Here is a 21,443-nt window from a genome sequence, read left to right on the forward strand (position 1 = left end):
TCGGATGATCTGAAGTATATATTGAGCTGGGAATCCAGATTGCCACCCTGTCCAGGCGTATTACTGCTGCAGTCAAGCCAAATACATGGACTGGGTTTTTTCTGTTTCTTTCCATGTGTACTCTGGTAGAAACACTTGAAGTTACAAAAGCCAGATGACAATGAGGGAAAAAATAAATACAGACAAGACTGCTTATCTCTGATAAACTGGGAGTCGGCTACACGGCAGTGACTTACCCGGAGGCAGGCTCTCCCACATGTGCGCTGCCCCGGGTTCTGAGCGAAAGCGGACGCTAGCCACTGCCCCACTCCTGGCTCCTCCAGGAACGAGGGGGAGTGATGGAACATGCTGTTCAGGGCTCTAATCAAGGCAAGGGAAAATACACGCTGAACTCATTCTACATACTCTTTTAATAAAATAAAAGCCAAGTACCAAAATTAGGAAAATTATTTTACATCTTGTACTTTTAAACGTTTACGTAACTGCTTGTGTCTTCATTCTGATTTAGATGAAATAAAGCATCTTAGGACAGAGTTAGCAAAAATATATCCTATCTTTTGCTCAAGAAAGAAATACACATTGACACCATTGAAACCGCAGCACTCGCTGAGATGCAAGCAGTTGGTAGGGTCTTAAAGACACTGAAGGTTATGACATAAAGAGACGAATTGGATAATGTGTAAAGCTGTGTCTGAGCAAGGAAAAGCTCTCTGGAGTTCTGATGTTCATCTTGATCACTTTCTCTCGGGTTACATGTTTTCCCTTGTGTGATGTGAGCCATCAGAAAACGTTACGAATATTCTCTGCCTCATTTTGCAGGTGGTTCCCGTATGTGGCAGCCACTGTTTTTGTCAAATGGTGGGATGGGAGATATTCCCCTCCTGCAGACTCCCTCTAATTAAAGGGGTTAAATTGCCATTTGCTCAATCTTTAGTTCCTTTTCAGTTTCCTGAGCTCCTAAAAATACTTTACTCCTTTCAGATTAAACAAAAAAGTTTGATATCTTTACTGCAGTGATCTTGTCTAGAAGATGCAAATCTGAACACGTATTAAAAAGAGTGTCTGGTAGCTGTGTCCCCTTTATACCTTGTAAGAGGTACTCACAAGCCTCTCTCACCAGTATGCTTATTGGAAACAGGAGGTTTGAATCAAATGCAGCCAGATGGAAGGCCACACCCCATGCTGAATGCGTGAGTAGATAAATTATTAACATTAACATCGCTTTGTTCCGTTCGCCCTGGCTGCTGCACAGGTGAGGATGCTCCAGATTGCCCTGACATGCTGTGTTAGATCAGCCGTGGGGGATGCGCTTCCATCTTACCTGCCTCGCACCTCTAGACCCAGGACTGCGAGCACACCCTTGGGGTGCTGTGGCCAACCCTCTCCTGAGAAGAGAGGAGAAACCACAGCTTTATTTTGTGGTCATTGACTTTCGTACCGAGACAAAAGGTCCATTTGTCCATTAAAAATAGCAGATTCCTTAAAATCAAAACAGTCATGTACACTGGATCATGTGGTAGTTTTTGTACAGGGTTCAAGTGTCAGTTCATTTTCATTTGTAATCAGAGTTTTGCAAGTAAATTCACTGGGGGTAAAAATGTATGTTCTGTGCCTCGTAGGGAGACACATCTCTTGCCTCCAGTCTGTAAAGCAAAAGGCAAGATTTATGTCATCTGAGCAGAGAGTTTCTTTAATAGTACAGTTTTTACTTTGCTCCAGTTTTAAATTATCTTATGGCAAACCCTGAAAGAAGCATTCACTATTGTCTTATTATGTGGGAGAAAGTATGCCTCTCTTGATTGAAAATGAGATAACAGATCACAAAGCTATACTGAAATATTTTCTCAAAGTTTAATATCTTTAGGAATATAGTGCCTCAATATAATATAAAATATTTTATAAATAGAATGAATTCAATTTAGGATTCAAACAGTGGTAATAAAATAGACCAATATCTTAAAACTTTTAAGTAATTTTGAGTCAAGTGGTTGAAAATAAAGCCTTCACCTGCTGTCACAGAAGACTCAGCTTTAACTTTTAATTCTTTACAGCTGGTGGATACAACAAATGCACAGGTGTTAGAACCATGATGAGAGGACGGATGGTACAAACTGATGCTTCTGGAGTTAGAGACTCATAACACGTTACTGTGGTTGGTTCATTTTTGAATGACTGGCAGTGGTGGGACCAGTCTTGTACCAAAGAATGAATCACCAGTAAGAAGAAAACCTTCCCCAAATAGCCGTCAGCCTAGTGTTGGAATTCCGCCAGAGTCTGGTCCTCAGTCACTATTTATTGAGCACCTGCTACCTCCCAGGCACTGTGCTGGGTGCTGGGGACTGAGTCATAGAGTAATTCCTACCTTTAGTGAAATTTCTGTTTCATTTGTTTCAAATGAAAACTAGAAGCAAGTCGTTAGGTGTAGCAAAGAGCTAACTGACACTTGATTTTGATTTTTAACTTGATTCAAATCAGCGAATTGAGAAGAGAAGCCTGTGCTGTTTAATGACCTCGTAGAGCAAACAGAAACTGAAGGCTTAAAGGTTGAGGAAAATGAAAGCAGAGTTTGCAGGACCCAGTGCTGGGGACCGAGGAAAATTCTTGACCTTTCCTCCCAGCTTCCTCCTGTAACACAGTGGGGGACACTTTCCCAAGAGTGTGAACGCCGCCGTAGTGGTCTCAGGGAGCCTTGCCTGGTTAAGTCCGCCTGCTTATCATATGCAAAGCAGGTGCCACTGCAGGGTCAAGGTTAAGACTTTTGTTGTGCTGGAATGCCGAAGTAGAACAGAGTGAGGATTTTTTTTCTTTTTTTCACCCCAGCAACCTGATCTGTTATGTCCATTCTGTCAGGGAGAAATCTTCTTATCTTCCTTTTTATGACTGCAGAAATATACTTTAATGTGTAAAAATAATATTTAGTGGCTTTAAATGGGTACTTTGTAGATTAGTATAGCAAACATGCAGAATTCATAGGTCTTTTTATTTTTTAAAAGCTGCTGAATTATGGACTATAAAATAGCACACTTTTGATTGTTTTCATAAAAGGACTGGGAGTTTGACCCCAGATAACCGACTAGCACAGCTAGACACTTAAATTTGGCATTGCATGGGTAGTTTTTGCATCTAATTTATTTTTATTTAGGTTGGTGGAAAAGGAAAAGTTAAATGATCTAATAAAGTCTTAAAATACTGACCTACAGATTTGGTTCATCAGAGCTGAGATTCTTAAATCAACAGGGTATAAAATCTAGATATCTTTTCTGTTAAAACAATGGAAACCCTTTCTAAAATGTAGAGGTGCACAGAAGAAAATAATGACTGGCACAGTTGGTCAAGTGAATTAATATCAAGTAGTGATCAGGCAGATTTCTGTATGTCAGGCATGGAGACACACCTACCTTTGAGCATCTCACCCTAAAATACAGAAAACCAGCAATTTGCTGCTGTTTGTGTTTACTGTATTAAAATAATTTATCTGTTCATGGTAGATCTTTAGAATCCGCAGTGGTTCTCAATCTTATTTCTTCCACATTTTTCCAAAGTCCACCACAGTAATGTCAGCATCACATGCAGTGGTTCTCCATCTAGGGTCGTGCCCTTTATAGGCTGGGTGGTCCTGTTAGAATCTCTGAGGGGAGATGTGTGTTGTTTGAAAAGCGCCCCACCCCCCACCCCACTGTGAGGGAGGCAAGTTTACATCTCAGCTAGAACCACACAGAATGTTCCAGTCCTTAGAAGTAATTACATTCCCTACTCCCCTAAAAAGTATTTTAAAAATCCATTTATAAATTGTGAATTATAAATGAAGGAGCCTATTGGGAAAAGAGAACAATTAGGCAAAGTTAATTTAAACACAACAGTATAATGAGACTAGAAGACTGATTGCTCTCTGGACGCAGTGCATCCAGCACTGGGAATGAGCAGTCTTAGTGCTGGGGTGTGTTTGAAAATGCCTCTAGGAGACAATTTGACTCGTGTGCTGTCGGCGTTTCTCAGGGTAGAGCAAGCTCTAAGCCTTGGGACCCTGGAAGAAGAACAAGTAATGGTTCCGTCCTTTACAGGCGATTAGCCTGCTGCTTTGAGTTCCCAGCCTCCCAGATGACAGTGCGGTGACGGTCCCCTCCCTGTTTTTTCAGTCCCCATCGTGAAGCAGACTTGGGCGGGTCAGGCAGCTCTCATCGAATACTACAGCGATTACGCAGATGGCTCCATTCCGACGGTGGATCTGGGAGTTCCCAATACGGACAGAGGTCAGTCCTGCATTTACTCCTCTTCTCCAAAGCGTCCCTTCTGTAAATGTAGTAAATTAGGATAAAGTGAAGAATTTGTGAATACTGTAATTTTGGGACATGGACCGACTCCTGCAGTTTCAGAGCTGCTTTTAGTACTAACAGAGATTTTGAGTTTTTAATTGGTCATGTTATGATTGATGCACATGACAGTTATGCATATGACAGTTATGATAGAGTTTAATAATATATTTTGGTACCTTCATAATTCATTGTGGCCATAATGGGGTGTTCAAAGTCTATTTATCATCTTCCCCTACAAAGCATCTCCTTATTTAACTGTAGCAGTTTATCCAGCCAGGATTGTTATCCAGCTGCCGTGTGCCAGCCACTGTTAGACACTGAGGCAAAAAGGAACGAAGCTGACAGTTTCTGTCCTCCTGGAGCTTATGGTCTGTGACAGTCTGGGACACATCTTGTTTGTACTTCTCAGGAGCATTTAACCACGTTCTACACTGTATACATGCAGTAAAAGCTCACCTACATGTATGTCCATATATTAATATTTTAATTAGTAAATTGTTGGAAGTACACCTGCTTTTCTCTTCAGATTGCAGGCTTTCTGATTAGAAACGTTCTTTATTTCAAAAAAGAGGAGTAGAAATTTGACTACTTCATCTTTAGATGCTCTTTGTTCATCTTAATTTTTATCCCGTGTTCCTGCCACATTTTTTTCTTTAGTTTTCTGGTTCCCTCAAACGCTTTCATGAATGAAAAAAATAAAAGTATTAAGTTGATTATCTTGTTCTACAGAGTAATTTGTCTTGAGTAGTTTATGGTAGTGTCACCCAGAATGCCTTGACTGATAAAGTACAACATAGAATCAGGTATGTCAGTGCTGTAATTATCCGTAATCCCGACAAGGTTAGTAAATGTATTGCTGAGTCTGTCTGTTGCTGTCTGTTTTAGAAAAAGGATTTAGACTGAATTTTCTTTTGTTCTTTTTTTGTTTCTGTTAATCTTGCTTTTTAGACTTTAAGTTGACTATAATAATCATTTTTTCGTTGATGCATTCCTCATTTGATTTTAGTCTGACCTTATTATTTCTCATATTTATATTCTACTTTATCCAAAGGTAATTTAAGATGGCTTTCAAGGATATATACCATAATGGTTAAAAGTACACACAGGGATCAAGAATACAGAAAATGAAGGTTAAATCGAGTGGTTTGTTCTCTGTTGTGTACCCAAATACTTTGTTGAAATGACGGGTTTATTCTTACTTACCGATTAAAGTTCTCTTCCCAAGCATTTTATTGTTATCCTGGCCCCAGCATTTTCCATTAAAGCATCGCTATCTGTTGGCGTCTAAGGGGCTGTGTCTCTGTCTTAGGTAGCATGTATCTTTAATGCATATCCTAGAACTGGCCGCCATATCTGGCATATTAGAAACTTAATAGCAAATATTTGTAAAATAAATAAGTGAAGGTATAGTACTACATTTTGGCACCATTGTTTCCTTTGAGTTTCTACTGTTTCCTTCAGGATACAGTGAATCTGAGGAGAGATGGCAAGCATCTGTAATTTCTGTGAGGCTTACAACTCTCTTGTTTGTCTGGAGGGAAGATATTAGTCCCACTTGTGCTTGACCTTGTGTAAGTCCCCTCACCTCCTAGATCTTCAGTCCCTTGTGTGTGAAATGAATCACTTTGACTTTGTGATCTCTAAAGTTCCCACTGGTTTACTATGTCTATGGAAATTAGAAAAGGCTAATTTTTCACATTTCAAATTCTTAAGGTGTATGTCAGCTTTAAGCTTTTACTTGTCACATTTTAAAACTTAAAAGTTTTAAAATGATTTATATATATTTTAAGAAGGATAATGCATTTTAAGTTTCTTTTCATCTTTCCTAGGTCATTGTGGAAAGACATTTGCCATTTTGGAAAGGTTTCTGAATCACACCCACGACAGAGTAGCCTGGTTAGTCATCCTGGATGATGACACGCTGATAAGGTACGGAGTAGGTACGGAGTCTTTCTTGTCCTCAGGTGGCTTTAAATGCTACATAGATTCACAGTCAGAAACTATGATGGGTACTTCTGCTTCTGGCCAAGATGGAGTAACAGGGACTGGATTTACCCTCCCTTCTGAAACAACCCCCAAAAGGATACAATGTATCAAATAAGTGGTTTTGTTTTTTTTTTTTTTAAATACTGACATTAGGCAACAAGGTACAGTGATCATGAGACACAGGAAGCAAGTGGGGTGAGTCCTCTGACAGCCCCAGGTAACTGCCTTATGAGAGTTTCCACAGTCCTGCTCAGGGAGGGGAACCCAGGTGGAACCCAGCCGAACCCCTGAGCTGAAGTGATGAAGTTGAGAGTCTGGGGAGACCAAAGCCATGAGAGCTGCAGGGCAGAGCACGGGAAAGGAGAAGCTGCACAGAAAGAGCACTGGAGAGCTATGGAGACTCCCCTGAAGTATTCAGCAGAGTATGTGTGAGGAGACTCCCGGAGGCTGGGGAAAGAACCAACCCAGGTGACCAGAGGGAGTGGTGCCCAGCCCTCCCACAGGGCTGAATATGGTACCTGGTCCCACCAGCCTGCCCGGAAAACCCTTGATTCACAGTATTGGGTAGAGTTTATAGAAGGGTCTTACTTTAACAGTGGGAAATAGCTAACCCTAGACTAAGCACTGCTTTGGTCTTGCCTGACAAATAGTAAAGCAAGACCCCAAAAGACCAAACTGTTTCTAAGTCACTGGCCTGCATCCAAGAACAAAGCTCAAGAATATATACAGAAATACAAAAACATCCAGCACCCGACAAGGTAAAATTCACAGTATCTGTGGTTGAAATGGAGGAGGCCATGAAGTCTAACACAGGTATAACTGGAGTCCCTGATGGAAGCAACTCAATAGAACAGAAATAATATTTAAATTACCAGAAATAAAAGATGATCTTAATTTGTATATTGAAAGGGCCTAGCTGGTGCCGGGGAAAACTGGACTGAGATCATCAGCTTCTTCCCATATCCTAGTAATACAACTGGATTCTGATAATTAAGTCCTCCGAGTCTCTGAAGAAAGCTAAAGAGCAAGAAAATTAGACGGGCGTCAGACTTCTCAAAATAACGTAAGAAGTGTGATAATGGTGGAGGAGTGTTTTCCACCAACTGAAAGAAATCGTGAATCAGGGATTTTATATGCAGCTAAGATGTTCTTCCAGTATCAAGGCTGCAGACAAGGTTCTCAGTGCACATGAATTCAGGGAACAGTGTACACGTGTCCTTCCTGAGGAATGTATTAGGGAAAGAACTTCATGCAACTAAGATGAAATCTGGACAAAAGGACTGATGTTGAGCATTTCGTATGTTTAACTGTAGAACTTAAAGCAAAACAGGGGCGGGGGCATGGGTAGAGAACAGCATGTAAATGTTATATGTTCTGACAAAGCAGAGAGCTTGCAACTTAAAAAAAAAAGGAAGGAAAAGGGGACAGTAGGATGAGATCATGGTGAACTGTATGGGTAGCGGATGGAATTAAAAGGAGACTGTGTAGAACTGACAGGCCAAGTAATAAAATGTTAAATAAGGAAGAAGGCATAGTTGAGACATGAAACGTTAAATAGAAGATAAATACCAGGAAAATAAAACTTTCTAATAGCAAAAATATTTTTTAAGAAGCAGAAGAAGACTCACCAAGTAGATAAAGAAACACAGCAAATACAGTATAACACATGTAATAAATCAAACAAAGTAATTTTAGTGTTGAAATCAAACATCATCAGTCACATCACTAGATGTGAGTGGGTTTAACTCACCTAATGAAAGAACAGACTTTTCAGATTGGCTCATAGAGCAAGCCCCAACTCTGCGCTTTATATGAGAGACACGTAAGACACAGTCGTTCCAAAAGTCTGACAGTAAAGGATGGGTGAGGCTTGCCAAGCTAGGGGAACAACAAAGACAAAAAATTGAATCCCAGCCCAAAACACGAGGGAAAGAATCGCAAAATCAGCTCAAAAAAGCACAAGGAAGAAAATAAGAATTGAGATAAAAGCAGAAATGATGATGGAGAGGTCGAAAAAGCAGCGATCAAACTAACGAACCGAAGTTTTGGTTCCTTGAAGAAAAAATAAATTGTATTGAGTGATTCCTAGAAGATACCTGACAACAGCCAGGCGCACAAGAACGTATTTAGTCTGCTTCCTCGTGTGTAAGAAAGAAGGGGAAATAAAACACTCCGTAGGCCTATCTTTACACAAAAGGACAGATAAGCCAGAAAATCCTGAAGTAGTTTCTACAGCGGAAGGGGTGGGAGGACAGGGTGGATGGGGGTGGGGGTATGTGACCCTTTTCTGAGTTTATCTCTTAGTTTAGTTATGACTTTGGGAACCATGCTGATATTTTACCTGTTGAAAAATAAATCCAAGACAGAAGAAAAGTAAACCAGGATGAGGAGAAAACTGAAACGGAAGAATATGTGTTCTAGATGAAAACACAATCACACTGAAGGGCAAATAAAACTAATGCAAGAGCTGCTGAAGACGGGACTTAGGGACACCGTCAGGCAGGGGCGGGGCGAGGCGAGGAGTGTCCGCCCCCAGGTGTGCCGGTCTGGTTTTTGTGGCGTGGCGGGTGGCGCAGTCCTGAAGGGCTGTGAGGGACACTGCAGGACTGAGTAAATGAGTAAGTGGTAGTGGTGTCAGGAGCCATGGTGCTGTCTGTGGAAGGATATGGAACAAGCTGGTCAAGGAAGAGCCCCGCGGGAGGGCTGGAAGACAAATGGAGAAATCTGCCAGAATTCCTGATTTCCGTTAGACTCATGATTCCTGAAAAGTGTGTGTGTGTGTGTGTGTACGTGCGTTTATGCGTGCACGTGTGCACTTGCACACGTACATCTTTCTAGTTCTTTCCCCCAGAGAAGAGTAGAATCAAAGGCATCCCAGAAGCACCGAGCAGCTAGTGACCAGAACTAATAGTGCAATTTCCCCCACTAAAAGGAGCCAGGCCTTCTCAGAAATACCTGATTTTAAGGCTGAGGCAAGGAAGATAGAGGAAGACATTTGGAACATTCTTTTTTATACCAAAGAGTAAGGAAATAGGAAAAAAAAAAGTGCATGTCAAGAGGACACAGATGTGAGCTTGAAAAGGTTCCCGCTGGCTGTGAACCTGGGACAAATTGAGCGTCAGTACGAGTAAGGACAATAGTGAATTACGAACCATTAAAGTCAGGAATTGGTGAGTTCATGCTGTTAGTAAGTAAGTAAATAAACCAATAAATGAGGCAGATCAGGCACCACAACAAAATACTGCAGACTGGGGGGCTTAAACAACGGAAATTTCCTTCTCATGGTTCTGGAGGTTGGTCCAAGATCGGGGGCTCTCAAGGTCTGTTTCTGAGGCCTCTTGGTTTCCGGTGGCCGCCACCTTGCCTATGACCTTTTCTGTGTGCCATGCAGCGACAGTTCTCTGGTGTCTAAGGACACTAATTCTGTTGCACCCGGGTCCTATCCTTATGACCTCATTTAACCTGAGTTACCTTCCTAAAGGCTCCACCTCCAGATACGGTCATGTTGCGGGTTAGGACTTCCACATCTGAGGATCGGGGTGGGGGCCGTAGTGCGGTCCACAGCAGGCCGGCAGGACAGTGAGGAGTTCTGACTGATACATGTGGATGGAGTTGGAAAAATCATCTCTTTGCAACCATCATAGTAAAGATTGATTCAGGTTGGAATCATTAACGGGTGCTAAACTAGGAGTAAATGTTGATGAGGACCTGGGTATTTGCTGGTATTAAAGGGATTCTGCCCAGAGATTCTGAAAAATAGCAAAGGGAAAACAGTAAGTGTCCAGGGAGAAACCAGGCAGCACCTTGAGTAGGTGATCAAAATAGATAAAAATAGACGCTACCAGTGGAGGGCAGGGGGGCACCACGTGCCAGACAGCAGCACGTTTGTTACCGCACCTGGGAGCGCATAACCTGGGCTTTATCACGAGGAAACGCCAGGCGAACCCACCATGAGGATCAGTCTATTAAAGGGGAGGGGCATTTATTTTTAAAAATACCACAGTCATGAAAGATGAAAGCTGAGGAACTGTTCCAGATGAAAGGAGAATAAAGTGAATGATAAATAAATGCAGTAAGGGTCCTGGGCTGCATCCTGTACTGGAGGGACAAAATGCTGTAAAGAGCATTACTGGGTCAGTTGACAGAGTTGGAATATGGTGGTAGCTCAGATACAAGCATGGTGTCAGTGTTCATGACTTTGGATTTTAATTCAGGCTGCAGTGAACCTTCATGTCCATGTCTCTGTATAGTCATCTGCTTTTTCTTGGCTACATACCTAGGGGCAGGATGGCTGGGACATACAATAGGTTTATGTTTAAACTTGTTAAGAAACTAACTGTGTCAGTAGTAGTTTTTGAAGTTGCTAACTTGCACTGTTCTTAGAATACACACATTGATGTATTTGGGGGGAAAAGGCACAATATAATGTCAAATATTTCAGCAAAGGAAATAAAAGTACACATATACATGTATGTATATGTATATATTCATATATACAGGTGTGTGTGTGTGTGTACATATAGAGAGAGAGACAGAGACAGAGAGAATAAAACCCTAAAATGTACTAAGAATTTTGATAGCACTTGAGCATTTCCATACTGTTTCTCTTCATTTCTGAGCCTCAAATTGCCTGAAATGGTAACTGATTGTTAAATGAGGCTTTTTTCCTGGATCAGTAGCCAGTCTACTTGGCGAGAACTGGAGGTCTGCCTGCTGTGGCCACATTCCCCTTTTTAGCAGATAAGGAGTAGGTGATCGTTGTCAGCCTCAGTCTATGCCTCGTCAGCTTTAATGTGGTCTTGTGAATGTGGAAATGGTTAACGTTGTCAGGAAAAGAAGACCAGATGCAGTGTTAAATCCTAGTTATTTTAACCTCAGAAATTGAGGGTTTAGGGTTTAACTAATAATTGTACAATATGCCGGAAGAAGGGAGATACTCATTTCTTCTAGGTCAAGAAGTAGACATGCATTTGCCCCAAGGGGCTTTGAGTTTTTAGGGAACTTTTCACCAACCAAAGGCTGCGATTTCATTAGAGATCTTTCAGTATCTTGTCCATGACCGAACGGTGAGTTACTAGGTGTCCGCACCCTTCCTTGCTTTTTCCTGCAGAGGTATTTATTAGATGACTTTCTGAAGACTTGATTCCAAACTAGGTGCCCAGAATGTTTAACTTCTGTGTCAAAAACACAATAGGTTTTCAAACACTTTCTGGCCACTTAGAAACCGTCAGCGTTATCAGAGCCCTTGACCTTGGGGTAGATATAAAGCTGTTCAGCCAGCTTGTAGACTATGAGCACCTCACTTGTAAGAGACTTTTTTCATACATTATTTTTCTTTTTTTCTTCTCTTCCAGCCTCGGTGTTATTAGTTGGGTGTTTCTGTAAGCTGTGTGAGCGTGGGTGGGAAAGATGCCTCCTTCCTATCCACTTCTACTCTGTTTTCTATGACCCCCACCTTCCCCCAGAAAGAGAGGAAATGTAAATGAGGGCTGTAGAGCAGTAGTGTTCTAGATGTTAATACTGCTCTTGAGAACAGAATTCATGATTAATAATTGAGAGAAATCCTTGATATATTGACCTCTTAAGAGATGCATGATGCTCACGAATCACAGGCTTGAGAAACACTAAAATTTACTTTGCCCATTAAAAATATGTAATCCAAATCCAAAGTCACTGGCCATGGGAAAACTTGTTTCAGGTAATGCTGATTGACGTGAGGGAAGCTAGGATTTGGTATGTGTGACTTGAAAATCTCTAGATTAGAAGAAGCAGTGGAAGGACTTTACAAGGCATTTGTAAGTGACACAAGTTCTTAAAACATGGATAAACTAGCCCTTCTTAACATCAACCTTTGTCTCCACTTTAAAAAAGTTATTTCTAGATTTTATTTCCCTGTGAAATATTTTTTTCCCCATCCTTACAGCAGCCATAGTTGCCAGCACTTTTCTGACCAGCTTGTGGGTACTCTCACTGCCCTTTGTAAGTGGCCACTGTTGACACAGGACAAAGAAGGATAGGGGGCGGAAGGTACAGACAGAAATAAAGGACCACAGATGAGGGAAGCCTTCCTTGAAGAAGGTACAGGCACACTGGTGCATCATAATCTGAAGGTTTCCTGGAAAACCTCGCTGCTCATGTTCCCTTCCCCACCTGCCAGCCACCTGCCTAACATGGACTTCATCTGTACCTCAGAAGTTCCTTTTTCGGCCATCAGGAATTTTAAAAAAATACCAAGGACATCTGAAAAGATGTGACGATCACTTCACTCTCAGTGGGGATCACTGGGGAGCAGTTCCGGTAGAAGTGAGCTGTGTGGTACCCGGGCCACCTTTACTTAATTAACCTGCCGCCCTGCCCACCCAAACGAGGCCACCACGACTGGCAGGGGCTATCTTAAAACTGGGGAGGAAGCCCTTGTTTCTCAGTTTCTCTCCGGTTTCCAGTAATGTATGGTGTTCATCAGTTTTTTTTTTTAATCCATTTCTTCTGTAAATCACTTGAATTTCATCTCTAAATGATTTCCTTTTTTAAAAAATTGAAGTATAATGAGTTACAATGTGTCAGTTTCCCGTGTACAGCATAATGTTTCAGTCATACATACACATACATATATTCGTTTTCATATTCTTTTTCATTATAGGTTACTACAAGATATTGAATATAGTTCCCTGTGCTACACAGAATAAAAAATTGTTTTTTTAACTATTTTATATAGAGTAGTTAATATTTCCAAATCTCGAACTCTGAATTTCTCTCCAAGTACTGCGTAATATAACCACTGGGCTGTAAGAGTCAGAACATATTTACTCTGAACGCACATCTGAATTAACTGTTGCTTTGTTCGCTTTGGGATCGCAGCATCTCCAGGCTCCGGCACCTGCTGAGCTGCTACGACCCCCGCGAGCCCGTGTTCCTGGGAGAGCGCTACGGCTACGGCCTGGGCGCCGGCGGCTACAGCTACGTCACGGGAGGAGGAGGGTAACTATGAGCTTCCGGCCACACTCTCAGCACAACACTTCCGCTTCCGGGCCGCAGGGGCGGGTCTGGCGGTGGGATCTGCGCTGCTGCGTAAGTGCTCTGCAAACAGCAGCTGTTACTGTGGTAGGAAAGTGAACGTTAAATTTGCCAAATATGAGAAGATCCCACTGTAAAGAATATTTCACTCCTTGAAGAGGCAATAATATAAGTGCATGTGGAGGTGCTTGGGAGAAACGTCCCTGTAGTAGTGATTGCTTTGAGGCAGCTAATTCGTTTCGACTGTCTAACTGGAAAAAAAAAAGTTGGATATAGATTTTAATTTCAGAAAATAAAGTCATTAGCTTTTTTTAATTATCTAGTGCTTATAAGTCACATTTGGGAAAAGAGTGGTATAGAAGTTTAGACTTGAGCAATCAAGTGATACTTGTGTGGGATTTATAGGGTTTAAATAGTTAAAAATCAGTGCTTTAAAAAAATAAGCATCTGCCTAATCTCTCAGGGGAAAGATTTTGACTTGATTTACATGGCTAAGTCAGCTAAGCAGTTAGTCGTTCTGTTATTTCTATAGTCTTTTGCTATTGGGCTATTTAGGGATAATCTCAGTTTGTTACCACTGTTGTAATGTAAATTCATTCACCAGGTTTTTGTTTAATGTCCACTATGTTCCGGGCAGCATTCATTCTAGTCACTGGATTACAAACATCTGACAGCTGGGACCTGATATTCCTACTTCACAATCCCCTAGATGAGAGCCATTTCTGCTGCGGGACCCACCACATGGTCACCCTCCTGGTGTTCTGGTTGGTCTGGCCCGTTCGGTGGTGACTGTCACGTGGTTATGGAGGTGGCTCTTCTAGTGATGATCCAAGCCTGTGCAGGAGTACTGATCTCTCTTCACCCACCGGCGGCCATTGGCAGTAGGAGGGCAGGGTCCACATAGGCCTTTGGCCTTGGAAAAGACACCAAAGTGTAAACCTAAGGAGAACTGAGCTGTCGTTGAAACAAGGTTCCGCCATTTGCAGCCTTAGGGTAATGCGTTTAGTTTCCTGGGTGAGGTGCTCGTGCCCACTGGCCAGAACTTTTGACTTTTGCAAGGGACGCTGTTATTTGTACGCAGGTTTGTATATTCTGTAGCACGAAGGTTTTACTATACATGGCCTCCTGGTCTCTTCTGCTCGTCCTCCACTCCGTGTGTCCTCCACGCCACAGAGACCTGGATGGAAGCACATCTGATCCTCTTGCTCGCTGTCAGGCCTGCACTGTCTTCCCACTGCCTTTAGTGTGAACTCTTTCCTACTCTGGCATCCGACTAAGACATGATCATTCAGATTTCAACAAGAGTCAAGCTGATCTGGGATTAGGCCTCAGTCGTAACCACTTGTAGCTGCCTAATACCCAGCCTCCCGGGTGCCGCTGAGATCACAGGGCTAAGCCTCCAGCAGGTCTCTCCTTCCCCCCTCCCGCCCCCAGACCCACTTAAAGCTGCCACCACTTGCTGCTCCCCTGGGCAGGGTTCCTCTCTAGAAACTGGCTCATCTAGGCTTCGTATCATTTATCTCTTGAACGATTCCAAAGGCTAATGTGATTTTTATTTCACTTGGATTTTTCTTTGTGTTACCATGGGAGTGAAAGGCTTTTGCATCCTTTTGTAACCTCCCACTGCTGTTAGGATAAAGTCCAGATTCCTCATCCAGCTCACTAGGCCTCTCCTGGTCTTAGGAGATGCTGCTTTACCTTTTTTGCCTCATTTATCTGCACCTTCATCTTAAAAGAGTTCATACTGAGCCTGTTTCAGTTCTTCAGAGGCACTGTTTTTAACTCTTCCCCCAGATACGGCATCTGCTGGCCCCTACACAGCCTTGTTCCCCCAGCCAGCCTCCTGCCTCTCCCACCTGGCGAATCCTCCTCTTTCTGGACTTGATACCACCGTCGTTTATGAATTCCTGGAAGCCTCCAGCCTAGTCCAGCCCCCTGAAATCTGGGTTTGATGCCTTTCTAATATACTTTCATGGCATATTATGCAAACTATTATCATTTAATTGTCTATTTTCTATTTTCCACCTAGATTATGACTTATTTGAAGGCAGCACCTGTGTTTCATTTCTCATTACATCCTTACTTGCTAGCATGAGAACTCACTTTTCACAAGGTACAGTGGATAACTGAATAAACAAGTGTATGAACACTGGTACTGATCCTTACGTAACTAACATGGACACCAGTGTATTCTGTTCTTAACAGCACCTTACAGACATGCTTTCTTTATGAGATTGTCTCATATCTACCTTTGATAAAAGCTGCAGACATGATAATTTCTCTAGTATTATAGGAGACTTCTCTGGTGATCTAGCTTAATAACCAACACCCTTTTTTAAACAGCAAATCAGGGTTGATTAGTGGCTTGTAAAACCAAGTAATGGCTCATAACCATCATTTAAAAATAATGAAATGCAGAATGGAACTGAATAAAATAGAAATACCACCGTGTATCACATGCAGTAAGAGCGGTATTGTTACGCGATCTTCTCAGTTTTATGCACATGCACACACACATACACAAAACATAAACCACTACCTTTAAAGTGTGTGTGTTTTCTCTGTGGCTTACAGTCAAGTTTTGGAAAACCATTGCCTTAAACCCTCCCTCTTAAGCCCCACTTATCAGAGCTAAGCCAGGAGAGTGGACGCCAGCGATTTACGTGCAGATGTTTGGTTTTGTTTGGAAAATGAGAACTTTGCACTGTTTGAATCCAGGCTGTCTGTGTTTTTGCCTTGTTGCTTACTCCTTAAGTTTGGGTATTTGGAGGCAAGTAGTACAATAACTTTTCTTTTTTGAAAATACTTACTTGCGTGTATTTGGGTAGGAAGCTGTGATCAGGATGTCATTAGTCTTTCTGGCAGCCCCCTTGGAAGAGGCCCTGGCAGTGGTGCCCAGAGACAGCCACGACCTGTCCATCTGCTCGGAGCCCAGGAGTGGGCGGGCTGCTTCTGACCCACGCTACCTTCTGTACGTGCTCTTGATTTGTGGGTATGCCCTTGAGGAAGTCCCTGCCTCCCACTTCAGGCTTTCTTATTTCTAAAATTAGTATATTGCATATTAAAGGAAATCATATTATTAGTCTCATAGCCTTTCAATATCTTTTTAATACTTAAAAGTTGGCAGAACAGCCATACTATGATATAACTGGTAATTTTCCATTTTGGGGGGTAGACTGGGCTGGCCTTTTCTGTCTACTAGATGCTGGCAGAAGAGAGAAAGGAGCATTTTTATTCAGATAGGATTTAAAAGGATAAGATAACAGCTGTGATTGGAATATATTTAGTCACCTATGAAACTTTCCTTGACTGGGCATCGGGTAGACATTCTAAGGGAGAGGTCTGTTTATGGCCAACACATGTCCCCTCACACAGGCTCCTTTTCTGGGCTTGGCCAGTAAAGCAGGAATTTGACTCAGCACGTAGGTGTGAGCCAGAGTCACTGGTGGACCCTAGACTTTCTAAGAGAAAGGCAGTTTATGGTAAGTTTTCAAACTTGTAGCTTGATCCCTTTTGTATAGTTCATAATCACTTTTTTCTTCTTGTGCAGTTGTACTTCCTTGTATCATCTTAAATAACGAGCTGCTTCCTCTTGTCCAGTCATATTCCATGGAGGCTTCTGACATCTTAGCATGGGCAGGGAGCACTGCCAGCCTAGGGTCACAAGTGGCAGTCACAGGGCACTGAACTGAGCCCCGCAGAGCAGGAATCAGCATGTTTGCATCAGGGACTGCGTTCAAGCTCTGTCCTCTTTCCCTTCCTACTAGATGGATTCATAAAACTCCCCCTTCCTCGGGATGATCTTTGCAAAGGCGGCTTTGTTCTCATTTGTTGGATCATCAAACTCTTATGGAGGGCTTACTGTATGTGAGGCCCTGTATTTGCCTGTGGGAATATATGGATACATTTTAGACAGTTTTGCTTTCAAGAAAATTGTTGCTTAGTGGGAATGAACTTGTGAACCATGTCAGCCCCCTCAGCCCCATCGGCTACTGGGTTATTCATGAAGCCAGACGGGAAGCCAGAAACCAATCTATATTTTAAAAAGAGAATTTATTGCAAGAACTTGGTACAGAAGTACTGGCAAGGGCTGAGGGATAAAAGGGAGCAGGTGGCCTTACCTGGACCTCAGTCACTATGGGAAATGCTGTCCCCTGAGGCTGGAGGAGCAAAGGGTGCTGGTTTCTGGTGCTGCTGCTGCTGTCGGGTTAACAACACTGCATCTGGGGTGGCCCAGGGCTGGCCCCCACTGCTGCTTTGGCATTGTCGCTGCCGCTCTGCCATCTCATGTTTCTGTGACAAACACTTCCCCCGGAATAACTATTAAATGTAAAACTCTGCTCTGTCAATGTCTTTATCAGACACGCAGCTGAGAGCGCTATTTCCTTACTCAGATCACTGCTCGGGAGGAGCTGCTCTAACTGCCTTCTCTGTCTGTGTCCCCCCAGGATGGTCTTTAGCAGAGAGGCAGTCAGGAGACTTCTCGCCAGCAAGTGTCGTTGCTACAGCAATGATGCTCCGGATGATATGGTCCTGGGGATGTGCTTCAGCGGGTTAGGGATCCCTGTGACACACAGCCCGCTCTTCCATCAGGTGAGAAGAATGTTCTTAGTCCGACCTCAGGGGGAGAGAGGGGGATCTTCCTCTCACTTAAGGGTCCTACTTCTTTCCCTTCACCTGTTCTGGAAACAACTTTAAGAACCATGTGGACAGGCTCCAGGGGGAAATCCTTAACAGACCTCTTTGTTCAGAGGGTTGGTGCTGTACCAGGTGCAGCATGAAGATGGAAGGCAGAAACATCTAGAAAACGAAATGGTGTTTGACCAGCATCCTTGCATGTAGGACCAGGTAAAGGCTGTTTGTTTTCTTTCTTTTTTTCTTTTGAGTTAAAAAAAATTGACGGTATTTAAAAATTATCCAGTGCTATTTAGAAAATATACAGGACTGATCTAATATTGTCTTGCTGGCCACCAAGTGTGTGTCAGTGTACACCGTCCTCAGTTTTTACACTCTCTATTGGCTACTTTGTTGGGCTTTCTCCCCTTTGATTGCTATTAAACTGAGTGGCTAAACTTAATTAAATTTCAGTGTACTATCTCAATATGCATATATTCTGGAGGCTATAGAAAAGCAGAGCTGAGATGATGTTATCAGGGGTGCTAATAGTGTCACTGTCCTGCAGTGTAGGGTCAGAAGGGAATCCTTCTGCATTATTTTTAGAAGTTTTTTTTTTTCTCTTAAGAATCAGGTCAGTGGATGATAATGTAAGAATAGCATCTGTACTTAGACTAAAAATAACCACAGCCCACACTCATTTAATGCTCTCCCTTAAGAAACTCAGTAAAGCTTTTTGAAATTTGAAATATTTGAGTGCATGTATATTTTAAGTGCCCTCCCTTATGTTGAAAATATAGTCCTCATGCTTTATTTAACAACCAAGAGCAAAAACTATCACAGCAGCACAAGAAACGGGCCTGACAGAGGCAGCACTCCGGAAGTTCACCTGAACAAGGCAAAGAAAGTGCATTATCAAGAAAGGCAGAATCCTCTTCTGCTTTCTTGAGGACTGCAAAGGAGGATAAAAATAGACTGTTGTAATAAGAAACGTATGAGAAATCTCCTTCTTGGTACCACTCAGAAGGTACTTTTCCATCTTTTAAACCCTTGAGCCTGTGTGTGGTGGTGTTATGACTTAGAAAAGCAAGTTAGCGTCTTCTCTTTTGATGTATCTCATAACGTTTCACTCACAGAAAAAGAAAAGGAAGGGTACTTAAAACTGTTGGTGTATAGGGAAAATAATTTACGATTGTTTATATCACAGTCTTGGGTTTTTACAGCAGCCTTTTTTACTTAGGGAAGAATACGCTAGTAAATGAGATGCTAAGGGAAAAAGGAAGGAAAGTAGTCTTTGAGTAAAAGTCCTTTGAAGATAATTTTAAAATAAAAAAAATTGTTTCCCATACTTTAAAACTCTTGATTTCTCTAATTCACCTAATAAATTTTAAACCTTTCCAAAGTTGTAAAGTATGCTCAAAACCTATCCTCCCCATGGACACTGCTTTATCTTCCAACTCCTAAGCCTCTTTTATGAGAGTCTGCTTTGATTTGGACATTACCTTCCATTTGTAATGTTTCAACACTGGTCCAAACGGTGTATTTGTTCATACTGAGAAAGAGATATGAGACAGAGAGAAAACCCAGGATTCCTGAGGAGTTAGTGGGCATGTGGAAACGAGCTCAGATACAAAGCTGCCTGGGCCACATTCCTTCTCTTTTTAGTCAGGGAACGTTATTGTGAAACCACAGGTTTAGAAGGAGGCCTCAAGGAATGTCCAGTCTATCCCTCTGTGTTAAAAACAAAATCTCTAGAGAATGTGGTTTCCTGTTCTTCCAACATTATATGCCTCTGACGGGTGTGGCAACATGCAATGGCCAGTGAATCCTCTGCATAAAATTGTCAAAACAACCACTTCAGGACTCTGGGAGTCAACCAGAAGCACTGAGAAGCATTAACTCCTGGAAATCTACTATAGCTCTGGGTAACAGCAACAGAGCCTGAGGCCTTTCTGTCTGAATCCCCCCACCCAAGCCCTCTTCCATCCCCGTTTGCTTGGAGAGGGCAGCAGCAGTTTCACCAGTATGGGCCTGGTGGGAAAAAACAATAGGTCAGAGTCGTGGGCTTGACTTGTGGGAGAGATGAACACCCACAGATAGTCAACTAAAGCTGTCAAACTAGGGTAGGAAACAAACAAGAAAAGCCGGCATCTTCACTGACCTGGGGTTGTAGTCTCAGTTATCGTGAAGGGAAACCTTTATTACAGCTAAAATATCAAGAAAAAGATTTAAATGTATACTAAAAGATTTTAATGAAAAAATGCCAATAAAGGAAGAAGAGATGGACAAAAAATGAGACATGTAAAAAACAATGGCATATAGAATGGCAAATGGCTGATGAAGATAGAGCTACATCAAGTATTACATGATTATAAATGGACTGGATACCCTAGTCAAAAGGCAGAGATTGTCAGACTGGATAAAAAGCATGACTGACTGTACGTTGTGTATGAGAGTCAAGTACACTTCAGATTCATAGACGCAAACAGGTTGCATATAAAAGGATGGGGAAAGATACGCCCTGCAAACAGTTGGCTATAGAGCACTTGAGTGGCTGCAGTAGCATTAAACACAATAGATTTTAAGAACAGAAATATTACTAGAGAGAGAGTGGGGCACTTCATGACAAAAGGTCAATACATCAAGAAGATAATATATACACTAACAACAGACCTTCAAAGTACATGAAACAGAATTGAAGAGAAAAATAGATATGTATTAACTACTTGACCTGACAACAACAGAATGAACATTCTTTTCAAGTACACGTGGAACATTCTTCAGGACAGACCATATGCTAAGTCGTAAAACAAGTCTCGATAAATGTAACAGGACTGAAAACATACACAGTTATGTTGGGAATTCCCCCAATATTTGGAAATGAGACAACATACTTTTAAATGACCCATGGGTCAAAGAAGAAATCATAAGGAAAATTAGAAAATACCTTGAATGAAAATGTATCAAAAATTTGTGTGCAGCTGTTGTAGGGATTAAAGGAAATTTATAGTTTTAAACATAATCTAAGTTTCTACATTGAGAAGCAAAATAATTATATTAAACATGAACTATGTGAAATAGAAGAAGTATTAAAAGTTAGAGCATAGTCCAACAAACTAGAAAACAGAAAAACAGTAGAGAAAAATCAGTTAAGCCAAAAATTAGTTCTTTTGGAAAGATCAGCTACTTGGGTAAACCTTTAGCTCACTGCACCAAGAGAAAAAGAAAACATGAATTGCCAAAACCAGAAATGAAAGAGAGGCATCATTATAAACCCTACCAAAATTAGCCAACAAATTAGACAATTTAAATGAAATGGAGAAGTTTCTAGAATCACATTTTTTCAGCAAACTTATTTCTCCAGGAGGAATAGAAAATGTATTTAAACTTACATACATGGATGAAATCAGAGAAGGGAGCATGCTTCCCAACTCATTTCATGAGGCCAGCGTTGACCTAGTATGTCAGAGATGAACGTTGTATCCCTACAGCAAGCATGAAGAAAATGACTAAAAT

The 21,443-nt window shown here is 41.8% G+C and overlaps 1 protein-coding gene across 1 annotated transcript in view; it reads left to right on the forward strand.

Moving 5' to 3' along the window:
* The window catches only part of B3GLCT (beta 3-glucosyltransferase), an 83,359-nt gene that overhangs the window by 54,797 nt on the left and 7,119 nt on the right, over positions 1-21,443 (forward strand). Inside the window, exons 11-14 of the mRNA XM_072976085.1 lie at positions 4,137-4,250; positions 6,143-6,242; positions 13,158-13,277; positions 17,762-17,906. Coding sequence (XP_072832186.1) covers positions 4,137-4,250; positions 6,143-6,242; positions 13,158-13,277; positions 17,762-17,906 — 479 coding nt within the window. The remainder of the gene's footprint in view (positions 1-4,136; positions 4,251-6,142; positions 6,243-13,157; positions 13,278-17,761; positions 17,907-21,443) is intronic.

This window comes from Vicugna pacos, chromosome 14 (assembly GCF_048564905.1).
Source record: "Vicugna pacos chromosome 14, VicPac4, whole genome shotgun sequence".
NCBI classification, from domain to species: Eukaryota; Metazoa; Chordata; class Mammalia; order Artiodactyla; family Camelidae; genus Vicugna; species Vicugna pacos.